The sequence below is a fragment of the Nothoprocta perdicaria genome, unplaced genomic scaffold, assembly GCF_003342845.1.
Source record: "Nothoprocta perdicaria isolate Ctin4 unplaced genomic scaffold, notPer1 scaffold_149, whole genome shotgun sequence".
NCBI classification, from domain to species: Eukaryota; Metazoa; Chordata; class Aves; order Tinamiformes; family Tinamidae; genus Nothoprocta; species Nothoprocta perdicaria.
The window spans coordinates 525160-538506 of record NW_020454638.1 but is presented as its reverse complement, the minus strand read 5'-3'; the positions used below and the strand labels follow the sequence as shown (position 1 = coordinate 538506).

The window sequence follows — 13347 nt, the reverse complement described above, 5'->3', positions numbered from 1 at the left end:
ATAGTAGACTTCTTGCTAAGGAGATAAATGCCAGTGTGTGGAAGTRTAAGTATTCCAGACTCCAGGGGGGAGCAGAGCCAGGCTCCCTAATGAGCCTGCTGGCAACTGATTCAGTTATTAAAATATTAGTAATAGTAGTGGCCCATATGCACATAGCATGATGGAGGACTCCGAAGCAGAAGTCACTAGGGCTTCAGTACTGTGTGTGCTGCAAGAGCCGGTCCCAGGTCACAACTTGGTAGCTCTAGTTCGTTCCATGGGTTCCAGCCTGGGAAAACAGTGCAGTTGCTCACGTTCTCCGTTCGGTCATTTACATAAGGGATACCAGAGGGGTCTGTGAGCCTGACTGTTACCTCTAAAACAGTAGCCTGCAACTGATGGTTCACAGGCAGCACGTTGCCTCTGAGATCTCATATTGCTCAGGGCTGAAAGGAAATTAAAAAGTTAAAAATGAGGCCAGCAGGGAGAGGAGGATATGATGTTGCTGTGTCATGTTACTTGTTCAGAATTGTTGCCCAGAGGCCAGAGCACTTTGGGGAACCACTTTTCTAAACACTTCTAAAGTGAAACAGATGTCATTCTCTCATTTCAGCAAATGTTACAGTCCAACCTCGTCAGTCTTTGTCGTTTACATAGTAAAAACCGCTCCRTGTGCAGGAATGTTCTGTGCTGCAGTGATGCACGTGGGTGTTCACGAGCGAGTTTCTTTTCCTCCTTGCCTGACCCGTTTGTCTGCTCTGTGCCTCCAGGTACCAGATTCACACAGGACTCCAGCATTCCATCATACGGCCCACCCAGCCCAACTGTTTGCCTCTGGACAATGTGACCCTACCTCAGAAGCTGAAGGAGGTTGGTTATTCAACACACATGGTTGGCAAGTGGCACCTGGGGTTTTATCGCAAGGAGTGCATGCCCACACAGAGAGGATTCGATACCTTTTTTGGCTCGCTGTTAGGCAGTGGTGATTATTACACGCATTTCAAGTGCGACAGCCCTGGGATATGTGGCTATGACCTGTATGAGAACGACAATGCGGCTTGGGATCACGACAATGGCATCTACTCAACACAGATGTACACGCAGAAAGTACAGCAAATCTTAGCTTCTCACAACCCCAGGAAACCTATATTCTTATATATTGCTTACCAAGCTGTCCATTCACCTCTTCAGGCACCAGGCAAGTATTTTGAACATTATCGATCAATAAATAACATTAACAGGCGAAGATATGCTGCCATGCTAGCTTGTTTGGATGAAGCCATAAACAATGTAACTCTTGCTTTAAAGAAGTATGGTTACTATGACAATAGCATTATCATATACTCTTCAGATAATGGGGGGCAGCCAACAGCTGGAGGGAGTAACTGGCCTCTCAGAGGAAGCAAGGGCACCTATTGGGAAGGAGGAATMCGCGCTGTTGGTTTTGTTCACAGTCCTCTTCTGAAAAACAAAGGCTCTGTGTGTAAGGAGCTTGTGCACATCACAGACTGGTTCCCCACTTTGATCACTCTGGCAGAAGGGCAGATTGATGAAGATATCCAGCTGGACGGCTACGATATTTGGGAAACCATTAGTGAAGGCAGGCGTTCTCCAAGGGTGGACATCTTGCACAATATCGACCCCATCTATACCAAAGCCAAGAACGGATCGTGGGCAGCAGGCTATGGGATCTGGAACACAGCRATCCAGTCAGCCATCCGAGTGAACCATTGGAAACTACTGACAGGAAATCCTGGCTATAGTGACTGGGTACCTCCACAGGCTTTTAGCAATGCGGGCCCTAATCGCTGGCACAACGAACGTGTTTCCTGGTCAGCTGGCAAAACTGTGTGGCTTTTCAACATAACTGCTGATCCCTATGAGCGGGTGGACCTGTCTGCAAGGTACCCACACGTGGTGAAGGAGTTACTGCAGAGACTTTCGCAGTTCAAYAAGACCGCAGTTCCTGTTCGATACCCGCCTAAAGACCCTCGCAGTAACCCGAAACTTAACGGAGGAGTTTGGGGGCCGTGGTTTAAGGAGGATGAAAAGAAAAAGAAAGGAGATAAAAATAAAGGTGCAAATAAACAAAAGAAGAAGAACAAGAAAAAGGCAAATAGGAAAAAAGGGCAATCATTTCGTTGCCATACACATCTTGATGGTGGATAGACAGGAGCACATTCTGTGGCCGAGTCTAAGTCAGCTTGGCTCAGCCGTCTTGAACTTGGGACAGAACATGCTGGGAATGCCAGCTCTGCACTGAGGATGAAAGCTGTCATCTCTCCCTTTGTTCTCAAATTTCACCTGCACGAGATATGTTGAGACTCTGCCTTGAGTGTATGTAAAGATGCACAGGACAAACTTTCTCCTCTGAAGGGTGAATGGTGCTCAGCCATCAGGACGACATTCCAAAGAACAGTGGAGATACTGCTGAACTTGAGTGATCCCATTTTTGATGGACAAATGGTGGGGAAATTCCCTGCCTAGATTAGTCTGAACATTTGGAGAGAGAGAGAGAAGAGGTTTATGGTARATGTTCTCAAGCAGGCAGGTCATTCATAGGAAGAAAGGAAAAACAAAACTTGACAAATTCTGTCGTTCAGAGTATTAGTCATCAGGCTGTGCCTCTTTTTTTGGTACGGCACAGCAAAAACACAAAGCCATCAAACTAACTTCGTGTGTGTGTGTGTGTGTTAAGTGTGTTTGTTGGGGGCTGGGAGGGAGCGGGGAGAGCCTGATAGGAAGAAAGCTGCTTGGAATTGGACTGTCTGTCTTATATAAATCGTATAAATCAGAACTTTTTTTTTAGTTCCCTAGATGTGCTAAGCTCTCACTTCCAGTAAAACCAGAAAGCTGCTGTTCAGCACACATGAACAGCTAGCACAGGCTTTGAATAATTTATTATAGGCAAAGACAAAAGCACGCCACCAAAGTGAATGTAATACTTAAACACTTTAAGCTAACTGTAGTACAGTACATAAAAGACATAATTTATTTTATAGCATGACAGTCTTCCAGGTACAGCACAGCTCTCTTCCATTAAAACTTTAATTGGTGGGTGGTGCAAAGCACCCCTTTGGGTGATAGGGTTGTGGGTGTTTTGGGATTTTTTTTTTTGATTATTAATTTTGTTTCAACTTTATCATTCAAAGAATTTTATTTCACATTCTAAGTCCTCAGAGTGCCGTAAAACAAGAAAATACTGTAGACAGGATGAGGAAACAAGAATGATTCAGGTACATCATTTTGTTGTGTATTTGTCTCCAGTTATTTTGAATGTAACAAAGTGATTATTTAATTTAGTAGTCGTGTATATTGTTCAGTTTCTGTACAGAGACTAGACCATCTTYATGCTTTGGGGGAAAAGTCTACTTTAAACCTTTTATTTATGTATGTATTAAAATAGTTTATTTTTATGGCATTCGTAAATGTAGTCTGTCTCTTCATTAAAGATAGCAATCATGTTCTTGTTTAATTTAAATGTACTCAGTAGGCTTGTTACTATCATTTTTTGGTGCAGGGATGATTTTATGATATTAATCTTCTGAAACAAAACTCTCACGGTGTATGTATATAGTTTGAGACGTGGTTCCAACTTTGGTTTTTGAAGTGGGTGATTTAAAAACAAAGGGGGGGAAAAAGAAGAAAAGAAAAGAAAAAAGAAAAGAAAAAAGAAAAGAAGAGTTCTCAGGTGCCTAGGTGGATGTACTGATTTCATACTCTTGGTTGTCTATGGTAAGTGTAAATATACATGTGTATACACACATACCTATGTAAATATAAATCTCAACATGAATTAGATTAAGTGAAATGATGCTTTGTTTGTCAAACAACTATCACATTCTGGTAAAACTGAAAATAAGCTTGGTTTCCATCAGTATCTCACTTGCCTCAGAAATCACTGATACAATTGGACTGCAGTTGAAAAATTAAAGGTTTGCAGAACTAGTGCACACTAAAATCTGAATGAAGTTTGACAAACCAAAAACCTRTCCTTTTTGGAAACAAATGTACGTGCAGACATATAGCAATAAAAATTAGTGCATTAACAGATATGTAGCTATATCTCAGAATAAAGCTGTCATTAACAAACACATAGGAACTAGCTAGTCATATTTTAGAGTTACTCGTACCAAAAATCACCCTGTGAAGATGATAAGAATGGGCATCTTTAATAGCTACCTATAAGTAATAATCATAGAATAATATATAGCCACAGAAGTGTTTAATGTCATGATTCTCTCTTTCATAGTGTATGGTCTTAGTGGGTATAATTAATGTTCTCAGGGGTCTGTCTAGCTTTACTTAGGATATAGAATATTCAGTGACTAACTAGCAAGTCAGCTGTTCTTTAATATCTCAGCTCTTTTAAATGCGATATTAATGTCCTTAGAAGAAATTATAATAATGTCTTAAGATACCATACTGTAAAGTATCATGTATAAAATAGACTCTCAAATGTTTGTATTTTTTTTCTTTTTGGTCTTTGAGGAAAAATCTGGGACTGTTTAAGGTAGCTGGGACCCTCGGAATACATGTGCTTGTAAAAATGTGGAAGCACTTTTTGTAATATATCTTTCTACTTTGTAAAAGAGTCTGTATTATAATAATCAACTTGAGAAGAGCAATCAAGGAAGCAAGAACTCATTTAAAAAATAGGCTATCTGGTTTACTTCTTAACACATAAATCATTATATTTTTATTTGAAATGCCCCTGTGTTGCACACTGAGCCCAGCATCAGAAAGGAGGAGTAATACTTTCAACTTAGCAAGGTCATTTAGAAAGGCCAAAATTAGATCATGTTTAAGGTAAACTGTATATAAAACAAGAAAGACAGTTTATTTGGCTATCATCTTTTGGCATAATAGAAATAAAAGCACTGTAATGAAGTGTCACCATTGTAGAAATGATTTTCTTGCCCTACCCATGAAATGTTTACTCATTGCTTTGGCTTTTATTGGTCTGAAGCAACCATAGAGCATTATTACATTTCCTTCCAAAATGATTTATTTATCTTTTCTCTCAGGGCAAAATGGGAGTTTTTGGAAGTAAACAGTGCAAAGCAGAGCAGGTAGGTGAGTTCCTGTGTGCCTTCTGCATCTGCACCGCAGCAGCGAGTGTGCACTCCGTGCAGAGAGGGAGCAGTTTCTGAGGCTGCTGGCTCTTAGCTGATACCCTGAACGTCGATACCCAGATCTGGTACAGGGCAAAAGTTGGATAACAGTTCTAACAGGAAAAAAAAAACACAGTTTGGAAASCTTTCTAAATCTTTTATTGAAAATATCCTGGGGTGAAGATACGACATTACAATTTTCCTGTGTGTTCTAGCACGCTGCTGCTCTTCTCGCACCACCAGTACAGTGACGTCTAGCTTTGGGTGACACCACTGAGCTCTCCGGGCTGACTTTGGCTTTACCGAGTTGTAAATAGTTAAACACTCTCCCAGGAGACTTTTGCAGGTAACGTGTGTCTCAGAACATGTTGCGTGTCCGACCTTGAGGGAGGGATCAGGATAAACAGTGCAACGAGTGCAGGGAGGGCTGCTGGACTTAGTGAAACCGTAGTCCTATGTTCTGAAGCACGCCCAACAGTTCTTGTATYTGCKGGRCAAGCGAACTGAGGGAGTTATTACYTTACTGATGCTAGCACGTTTGCTCAAAGGCAGGCTTGAAATCTAACTGATGCTCATAATTTATAACAAGCGGCCTCCCTAGCCACATCTTTAAGATACAGAAAAAGACTGGGTGAAATAGGAAAGGATGGGGTGGATTTTCTRCTATTATTTTTAAGTTACTTTAAGCCTTCTGTTTACTGTATACCACTGCATACAGGGAAAAGATGGGACTGGTAGTATCTCTCTGATCTAACACCCCCACCTTTGGAAGGACCAGCCTGAGCAGAGAGACTGTATTTCTTTCTTTTTCCATCTGTTGCTGATAGCTGTGATCCTGGATCATGATTTCTACACCAAAGCAACCTGAAGAGTGATAAGCAACTGAGGGAAAAGCTCAAGGAAGAAAAGAAACAGAAGCAAGAAAACTTTGCCTCCTGACATGTCTTCACTGAATGTAGTGTATCATTCTCTCTCTAAAAATCTATGAATGTGAAAAATGTGTTGCCACTTTCATGCTTTATCATCTTTTTTTYCCTAAAACTCTCTGGATTCAAATGGTTAAATAGTTTTGTCATCCACTATTAAGTTTATTATTATTATTTATCATTTTGCTTGCCATGAAGTTGGAGGCAAAAGACTATCCTGGTTACAGATGAAGATAAGTGTAATGGTAAGTAAATAAGAAAATAGGACCTGTTAGATGTGGATCATATTGTAAGATAGAAGGGAAAGTCCATGCAGCCTGAAGCTCAGGCGTGGAGGATGAGTCATTGTAAGTATGGACTCGTAAGTGGCCAAAGCCATCCACTGTAGATTCCTGCTTCTGCTGGGACATGAGGCTTGTTTGGAAAGTGAATTAGACCATTAAACCCAGCAACTTTCTCTCCTTGGAAGTAATGGATGCTGATTGAATTTCAAGCTGATGAAAAAGCACTCCTGTTTCCATCTGTACAGGATTATACATAATGGGTTATCTGAAGTGCCGTCTAGACAACACCGAAACTTTTTTGTGGTTTCATAGTACAGACTAAGCTGCTTTCTTTTTTGTCTTTCTGTATTTCATACACTGTTCAGCAACCAAGGTTTACAGTACTGCACAGCTGTACAGATTTTACAAGTTGCTTTGTATAAGGAGCATTACTTTTTTCAACAGAATATGAGATGGCAATGAGAGACTATGCAAGCTCAGGTACTGGGCTAAAGCACTAAAAAATAAACTAGGAAATGACTTTTTGTTAAAATTTATTTTGCATTTAAATAGCTTCAGATTTGGTTGATGGTAAATAATAAGACTACTTTCCACATGGTGAGTAGGGAAAAGAAATGGATGCGTCTGAATTCTTCTTAAACTGCAAGGAGATACTGAATGTCCTTATGTGGTATTCTTTAGAGCAAATGGAGGTACTGGATCTCTCAGCTCCCATTCCAAAGGTTATTCAGAAAATCTCTGAAGAAAGAAGGGGAAAAAATAGTCATATATATTCTATAGGATTTTTGTTTCCAGATTTGGAGATACTGCTATGAACAGAGGATATTTCCTTCTTTGGCTGTTACTGTGCGTGATAACTCTAGAAAACAGGATTTGTAATTGTTAGTAGCTATCATTCACTGACTCACTGCACGTTCTTTCTGTCATCTTACTTCAAACCGAGTAAATATTTGTCAAGGATGTTTAAGTTAAGCAAATAAAATACATGTATTCAAAAGATGCATGAACTCAGGAACGGACAGTACAATATACATCATCATTTGATTACCAGGTCAAAACTATGCTCTAAGGACAGCTCTTGCTGTTCTCAATCTTATTTTTTCTGGTTTCCAAGAGAGGTCTGAGAAGTYTCACTTGCATGAAGAAGAGTATTTTTAGCAATTAAATAACAGTTCAGCCATCTTTTCTCTGTTATTCCACTTCCATATTTGTTTTAGAAGTTGAACCGAAGGAATCCCTACGGTCTAACACTGTGTGGTACTTCCTGAATAGGACCTTTGGCTGTTTGACATGTTTTCAGTTTCTCAGTAGGCTCATTGGTATCATTGGTATCAATGGCATCATTGGTAGTGGTTACAGTAGTCCAGGATTTGTTTCATACAAGCCAGGTAACAGGAGAAGGACCATCTCCTCCGAGGTGAGGAGTCCCTACTTTTTGACTTCTGATGAACTGCATGATGTGAGGGTTTTCACCYGCCGCCAGCCAGCCTGTTGGTGCACCTTCATTCTGAGCTAGACACGTTCCAGAACTCCACGAGCTTCAGTAAAGCGTGTTTTGACATGGCGCGATTTATCATGTAACCTATGCCACTTTGCCTTTCTTTTTTTTCACTTTTTTTTTTTTAAACACCATTTCTGCTTTCTTTGCGTTACCTGAAAAGTTTGTCTGCAGTTGCATTCTAATGGCCGTTTCCAAAAAATGCAAGGAAGTGAAAAGAAAAGCTTGAACTGGGCCTAATGCTACTTCCTGCCAAAACACCTGCTTCTGACAACAGTTTCTCATTGGCAGCAGCATTTAAGGCATGTCGGTTAGCCCGTGTTATTTTAACCTCTGCTTGRTTCAAGAAGCAAAAGAGCTTGGCACTTAGGAGACTTGCGTACCCCAAGCTGGCAGTCGTGGTGTTCAATAGGCAGCGCTGGACCTAGAGCATCCCCTACTGCTTGAATCTCAAGATGACAGGCCAAGGCCAGCAGCCCGAGAGGGGACTGGCCCCTCAGGTTGGTGCTTACCCTGCAGTTCTACATGGGGCAAGCTCTTAGCCCTCAGGTGTTCTTAGGTTTCTACAGAAGAAAAAAAAAAAAAAGAAAAAGAAAAAGAGAAAAAAAAAAAAAAGAAAACTTGTTTGAAACTGTCCTAAAGAAAAGACTTTGAGCTTTTCTCTGAAATTCCCTTCTTTGTTTTAATTGCACATCAGTTTTTAAAAGCTTGTGCAAAACAGAAGATGAAAAATACAAAAGAAGGTATAMAATAAGCTATCCTTGGTATGCTTTATATCGCAAAACACACTACAGGCAATGTCCAATTAAGGGAAAATATGGAGATCCTTCTCTCAGRAGTAAAACTTACAAGTCACTTTTTCACATTTCATGATTCTGGAGGGCAGTCACTGTTTAAGTCACAGCAGTTGCAATCAGTAATTGAAACGTCGCCTTCTGCGTAGCGTGCGTAGCCATAACTGGCATGTTGTGCTGGCTGCATTTRCCCAACGGGACACGTTGTTAATGCTCTAAGATAGTTGCTCCCTTTCCATCGCTATTGACAAGTTCTTATTCTGATTTCCCAGAGAGTGAGTATGASCTGCTGGTTTATCGTTGCTCAGTGGGGAAATTGTTACTGAACTGCTSTTGGGATGCACTTGGCTAATGACTTTTCCGTTGTTTTTGTGCAGGGCACGTACTGCTGTTTTTGAGTAGTTGCTGTATGTCCGCCCTCATGGTTTGTCCAGCATCACTGCTGTCCCTATTTTATACACAGAAAGTAAGACATAGATTATTCTAATGTAACATAGGAGGTAATGGGCGAAGGCTGGCAAAAAAAAACCCAGGTGTCCTAAAACTCAGCCTAATGTTTAAACCTTAAGGTCAGTAACATTCCTCAAACACTTAATCTAGGGTGCTCTGCTGGAATTCGGCAGCAGTGCCATGGTAGCTTGTTGATCACCTAATTTAGCAGCTAGAAGCTGAATACTGAGAGGATGGGAAGTTGGGAATTTCTAATCCTATCTGGAGAGAGACTGTGGAGGCTATTGTCAGATTCTAAAAATGGACACTACATATTGCCACATTTTAATAGGGAGGAGCTGAGGGATGGGCAATGTCTCAAAGATGAACTTAGTGATTTCCATCCTAAAATATCTGTAGCATCCAGAAAGATGAGTAATAGTTAATGTAGGCTCAGGTGGGATATTTACTGATTCTAACAGGGATTTCTTGGATTACTAGGTAGATGTGACAGTAGTAAATCAAAATTGCACTTCAATGATATTCTAGATATCTACCATTCCCTATAGTGATCCTATAGATTTCTCCTGCTTCATTCAAGCCTCAATCCTATTTTCTTTTCTAGATTTTTTTACAAGCCTTATTTTTCTTTTTCCTCCCTTGCAGTCTTAAATTACTTTCATCATTTTCTGTGATACGGTGGTGTTGTTCATAAAGCCAGAGCTGCACTGATTTTCTAACCATATCAGTATTTCAGCAATGCAGATATTTCCTGATTCGTAATACACAATAGACAGGTTAGGCAGGGCAACGGGATGTAAGATTAAATCAGTGCTTTTGTTAGCCAGTGGAAGCACAGGCTTTTGCTAAATTACCTAGAATGCCTTTGCGTGACCATCTGTTTCAAATGGAAATAAATCTTTGGCTCTAATTATAAATCTCTTATTATTTTTCTTTTCTTTTTAAATGCAGCCTGCTCCTTGGAAAATGCTTGGAAGACCCCTGTGTTGCATGAAATTGCAAAGGGTAGGATTAGATGAATGACTGATAGTGTGATTTCATTTTTTCTTTATTAGCCTTCCTATTAATGATTTTAGGCTTGTTTGTGCAGTTGCCTCAAGTAGAAGCAGAAATCTGTGTTGCAAAACTGTTTACAAATTTGTTACAAAATACTGCATTATAAAGCAGTCAAAGTACAAACATGTTTAAACATATTGAAAATCCACTSCAATCTTGCTAAATTGTTCCAATATTTAATTACGTGGATCAACAAAGTTGAGCATCTTTTTTTCTGATCTGTTTCTCTAACTTTACTGGGTACTACTCAGATTATATTTTAATTCCTTATGTGATGCAAGCATGTATAAATTGAGGCCAAACACGAAAGACTTGTACTTCAGGTGCTGTTTTCCAGCAAAGGATTATACGTACAGACCATCGGTAAGGATTTGTTGTGAAAACGTTCTTAGATTTCTTTCGAAGACAGAGGGGAATCTTTCTTTTAAATTAAATAAACGTATGGGAGAAGGAGGAARGGCAGAGCTTGAGGCTGGAGGGACAGGGGTTTGTCCTTACTACCACTGCTGTGTTTCTCTAGAATGGTCTTTGCTTTGATGCCATCAGGGTAAGTAAGGACAGCTTTCCTATCCCTTCCTCTTGGTACAGGGCTTCTCTTTCACTAATGTTCTCAGCAGACTGTTCTGCTTTGGTTTATTCTAGCTGGGCTGGCTAACRTGCCTTTCTCATCCATCATCTAGTTTTCTGGTCCGCCTACCCACTCTGAGTCATAGTCCTGTCTTAACTTGCACCTTCCGCAGTGCAGAGTAACAGCTCCTTTTTATGACCAAGAAAGAAGAGAAAAACAAACTGTTAGACTTCTTGGCATGTTTTCTAAATCCAGTGGAGAATTTGGCCCTTGCTAGTCAGTAAGAAGACCTTGAGCAAGCAGAGGGATTTTTTTCCTGCCAAGCTGTCTTCTTGAGCACAAGCCAGCGTGTAGCAATGCAACGTGGACATGAGTCAGTGAAAAGTGGAGCTAGGTAATTGCTGTTAGCTGATGTTACAAAAATTTTTGCAGTGTCTTCAGAGACAACTGCAATTTTTCCTCTATTCAGGAGCTGCAGAAGTGGGGGGGAGATACATGAACATTCCTAATTGAAATCCTAGAGCATGTGCTGGTCTTCTCCCAACTTTTACCCCCTTCAGTTTTCAATTCTTACCCATCTCCATCATCAGCTTTTTATGCATGTCATCATAACACAGGCCTACATGTATTACCTCTTATGAAAAATAAATAGTTTATTACATCCCCTTCCAAGAAGAATTGCAATTAGAAAAGTAATTATCTTTTTATCTTTTTGAAAATACTTTTTTCCAGAATGACCTGAGTAACCTTTAACAAAATACAGTTTGCTTAAATGATCTCATAAAATTCTTTTGTTAAAAACAATATTTTCTGAAAGCAAAAATGAAAAGAAATGAAAATGAGAAGTATAACTTGTCTAGTATAACAAACTTTCACTCCCCAGAAAGTCCAGATAATGCATATACAGGATAGATGTGTTAAAGAATATCTTTAATTTTTAGGAGAGTCTAAGGCATTAACAAATGTCTCCATTCCTCTCCCTTGGTCAGTCAGACTGTATTCATTACATCAAGTTAAATATAAATTTTGTATCCAGATAAACATTGATATGATATTATAGCAAAGTGATTTTGTTTTTCCACCCTTTCATGGAGGAAATAGAGAGTATACAAATGCTCACTCTTTGAATGCGTGAATACTCTTTTTGACTTTATGTGGAAAATTGTCTTGCTTTTCATTCCTCTTCATACAAAGTAACAAATCCTTTCTGCCTGCTTTGGAAGTGCTTGACCATCATAACACCTGCTTGATTCCTCTGAGCTGTGTTGATCTGCCTGCCTTMTCATTGCACACGTTGATTTGTACAAGGCCTCTCTCTCAGTGGCCACCCAGACCTCGGRTGCCGTGTCCCAAACTCTTTTATTAGAACGCTGTTCCATCAGCATGGTTCTCAGCTCCATGCTTCCTTTATGCCAAGTGCTATCACAGAAAGTGTCCTCTATACYAAAGCGAATGTTTGATCCAGCATGACCCAAGGCAGTATCCTTATGCTCCCCCCATGTCCTCCCCYCACCATTTCTGTGTTATATTCAGTGAGTGAAAATGATTCACTGTGATTAATCCTCATTGCCTCCTAAGCTGTGTTCATCCCTTAAAAATACAATGCTGCTTTTCACATTCATTCTTTGTGAATTTTCACTACGTTTTCATCCTCCCAGGAACAGCTGTGACTTCTTTCTTCTATATTTTTCAGAGAGAAGCTTAGAGCAGGTCTAACGTATGGGTGTCTGAGGAACATAGAGGGAAAACTGATTTTATACCTGGAATCAGCCATGAGAGTCTCTCAGAGAATAACACGTCCAAAGGAAGCCTTCTCTTAGAGCTGTTTACCAGGCCTTAAAGTTTCAGAGATATTAAATAGGGAATAATAGAATTAGAGAAGCAAGAGATAGATGGTGTCTTAAAATTCTGCTCATTTCCCTGCAAATGRAAGATGGCTTTTCCTATTTGGCCTTAGACAAAAATATGCTGGATATTGGACAACTATAACTGCCCTGTGTAAAGCATGAGAGATCTTGATGTTTCCTGTAGTGCTTCATGTATGCTTAAAGGAAAAGCAACAAAAGCATTCATCTGGAGTTTTGCACTGGCAAAATTGCTTACGTATGTATTATGTATGTGTTCTTTATGATGTCTATGTGTATATTTGGTACTAGGCAATGAAAGGTAAGCCGGGATACCTGCAACCATTATCTTATGACACTAACAGTTACWGTCTTTGCAAGGAGCGTAGTTTCATTAAGCAAGCTGCTCCTAGAATTTGGGCACCTTTGCTTTTCTATTCATTGAATCCGTGCATTTAGAGTGTTTGTCACTAGCATTGGGTCTTCTCTCTATACTTGTTAGAAAAAGAAGCTTTAAGTTTTTCTTTTGGTTTGCAGCTGCTCTGCTTTGGGATGTGAAAAGTGTGCTCAGGCTCATTACATAGACAGGATTTGGAAGCTGTTCTTGTGGTTACACCACAGACATGATTGCATGAGAGACACAAGTGCTGAAACTCACTGGCGTGAAGCACCGTGCATGCAAGAGTACAGCAGCCCTGCCAGGACGGACTCTAACACGTCTTCTGTTTTTCAGCTGCAGACTTAAAGGTGTTTTTTAAGAAAGTCAGAAGTTAAACAGATGTTCTTGGAGAAGCTGGAGCTGGAAATATTTCTCAAATGAGCAATTTCACACAC

General features: G+C 40.0%; 1 protein-coding gene and 1 long non-coding RNA gene across 4 annotated transcripts in view; both read left to right on the top strand.

Annotated features, from left to right (window-relative positions):
* Positions 1–3007, top strand: part of ARSJ (arylsulfatase family member J) — a 36469-nt gene extending 33462 nt beyond the window's left edge. For all 3 annotated transcript variants that reach the window (XM_026034625.1, XM_026034623.1, XM_026034624.1), the window contains exon 2: positions 750–3007. In XM_026034625.1, coding sequence (XP_025890410.1) covers positions 868–2148 — 1281 coding nt within the window. In that variant the 5' untranslated portion in view covers positions 750–867 and the 3' untranslated portion in view covers positions 2149–3007. The remainder of the gene's footprint in view (positions 1–749) is intronic.
* Positions 3008–3133: 126 nt separating this feature from the next.
* LOC112943453 lies at positions 3134–3588 on the top strand. Its single transcript, XR_003248580.1, has 2 exons — positions 3134–3215; positions 3500–3588. It is a non-coding gene; the product is annotated as an uncharacterized LOC112943453 (long non-coding RNA).
* The last annotated feature ends 9759 nt before the right edge of the window (positions 3589–13347 follow it).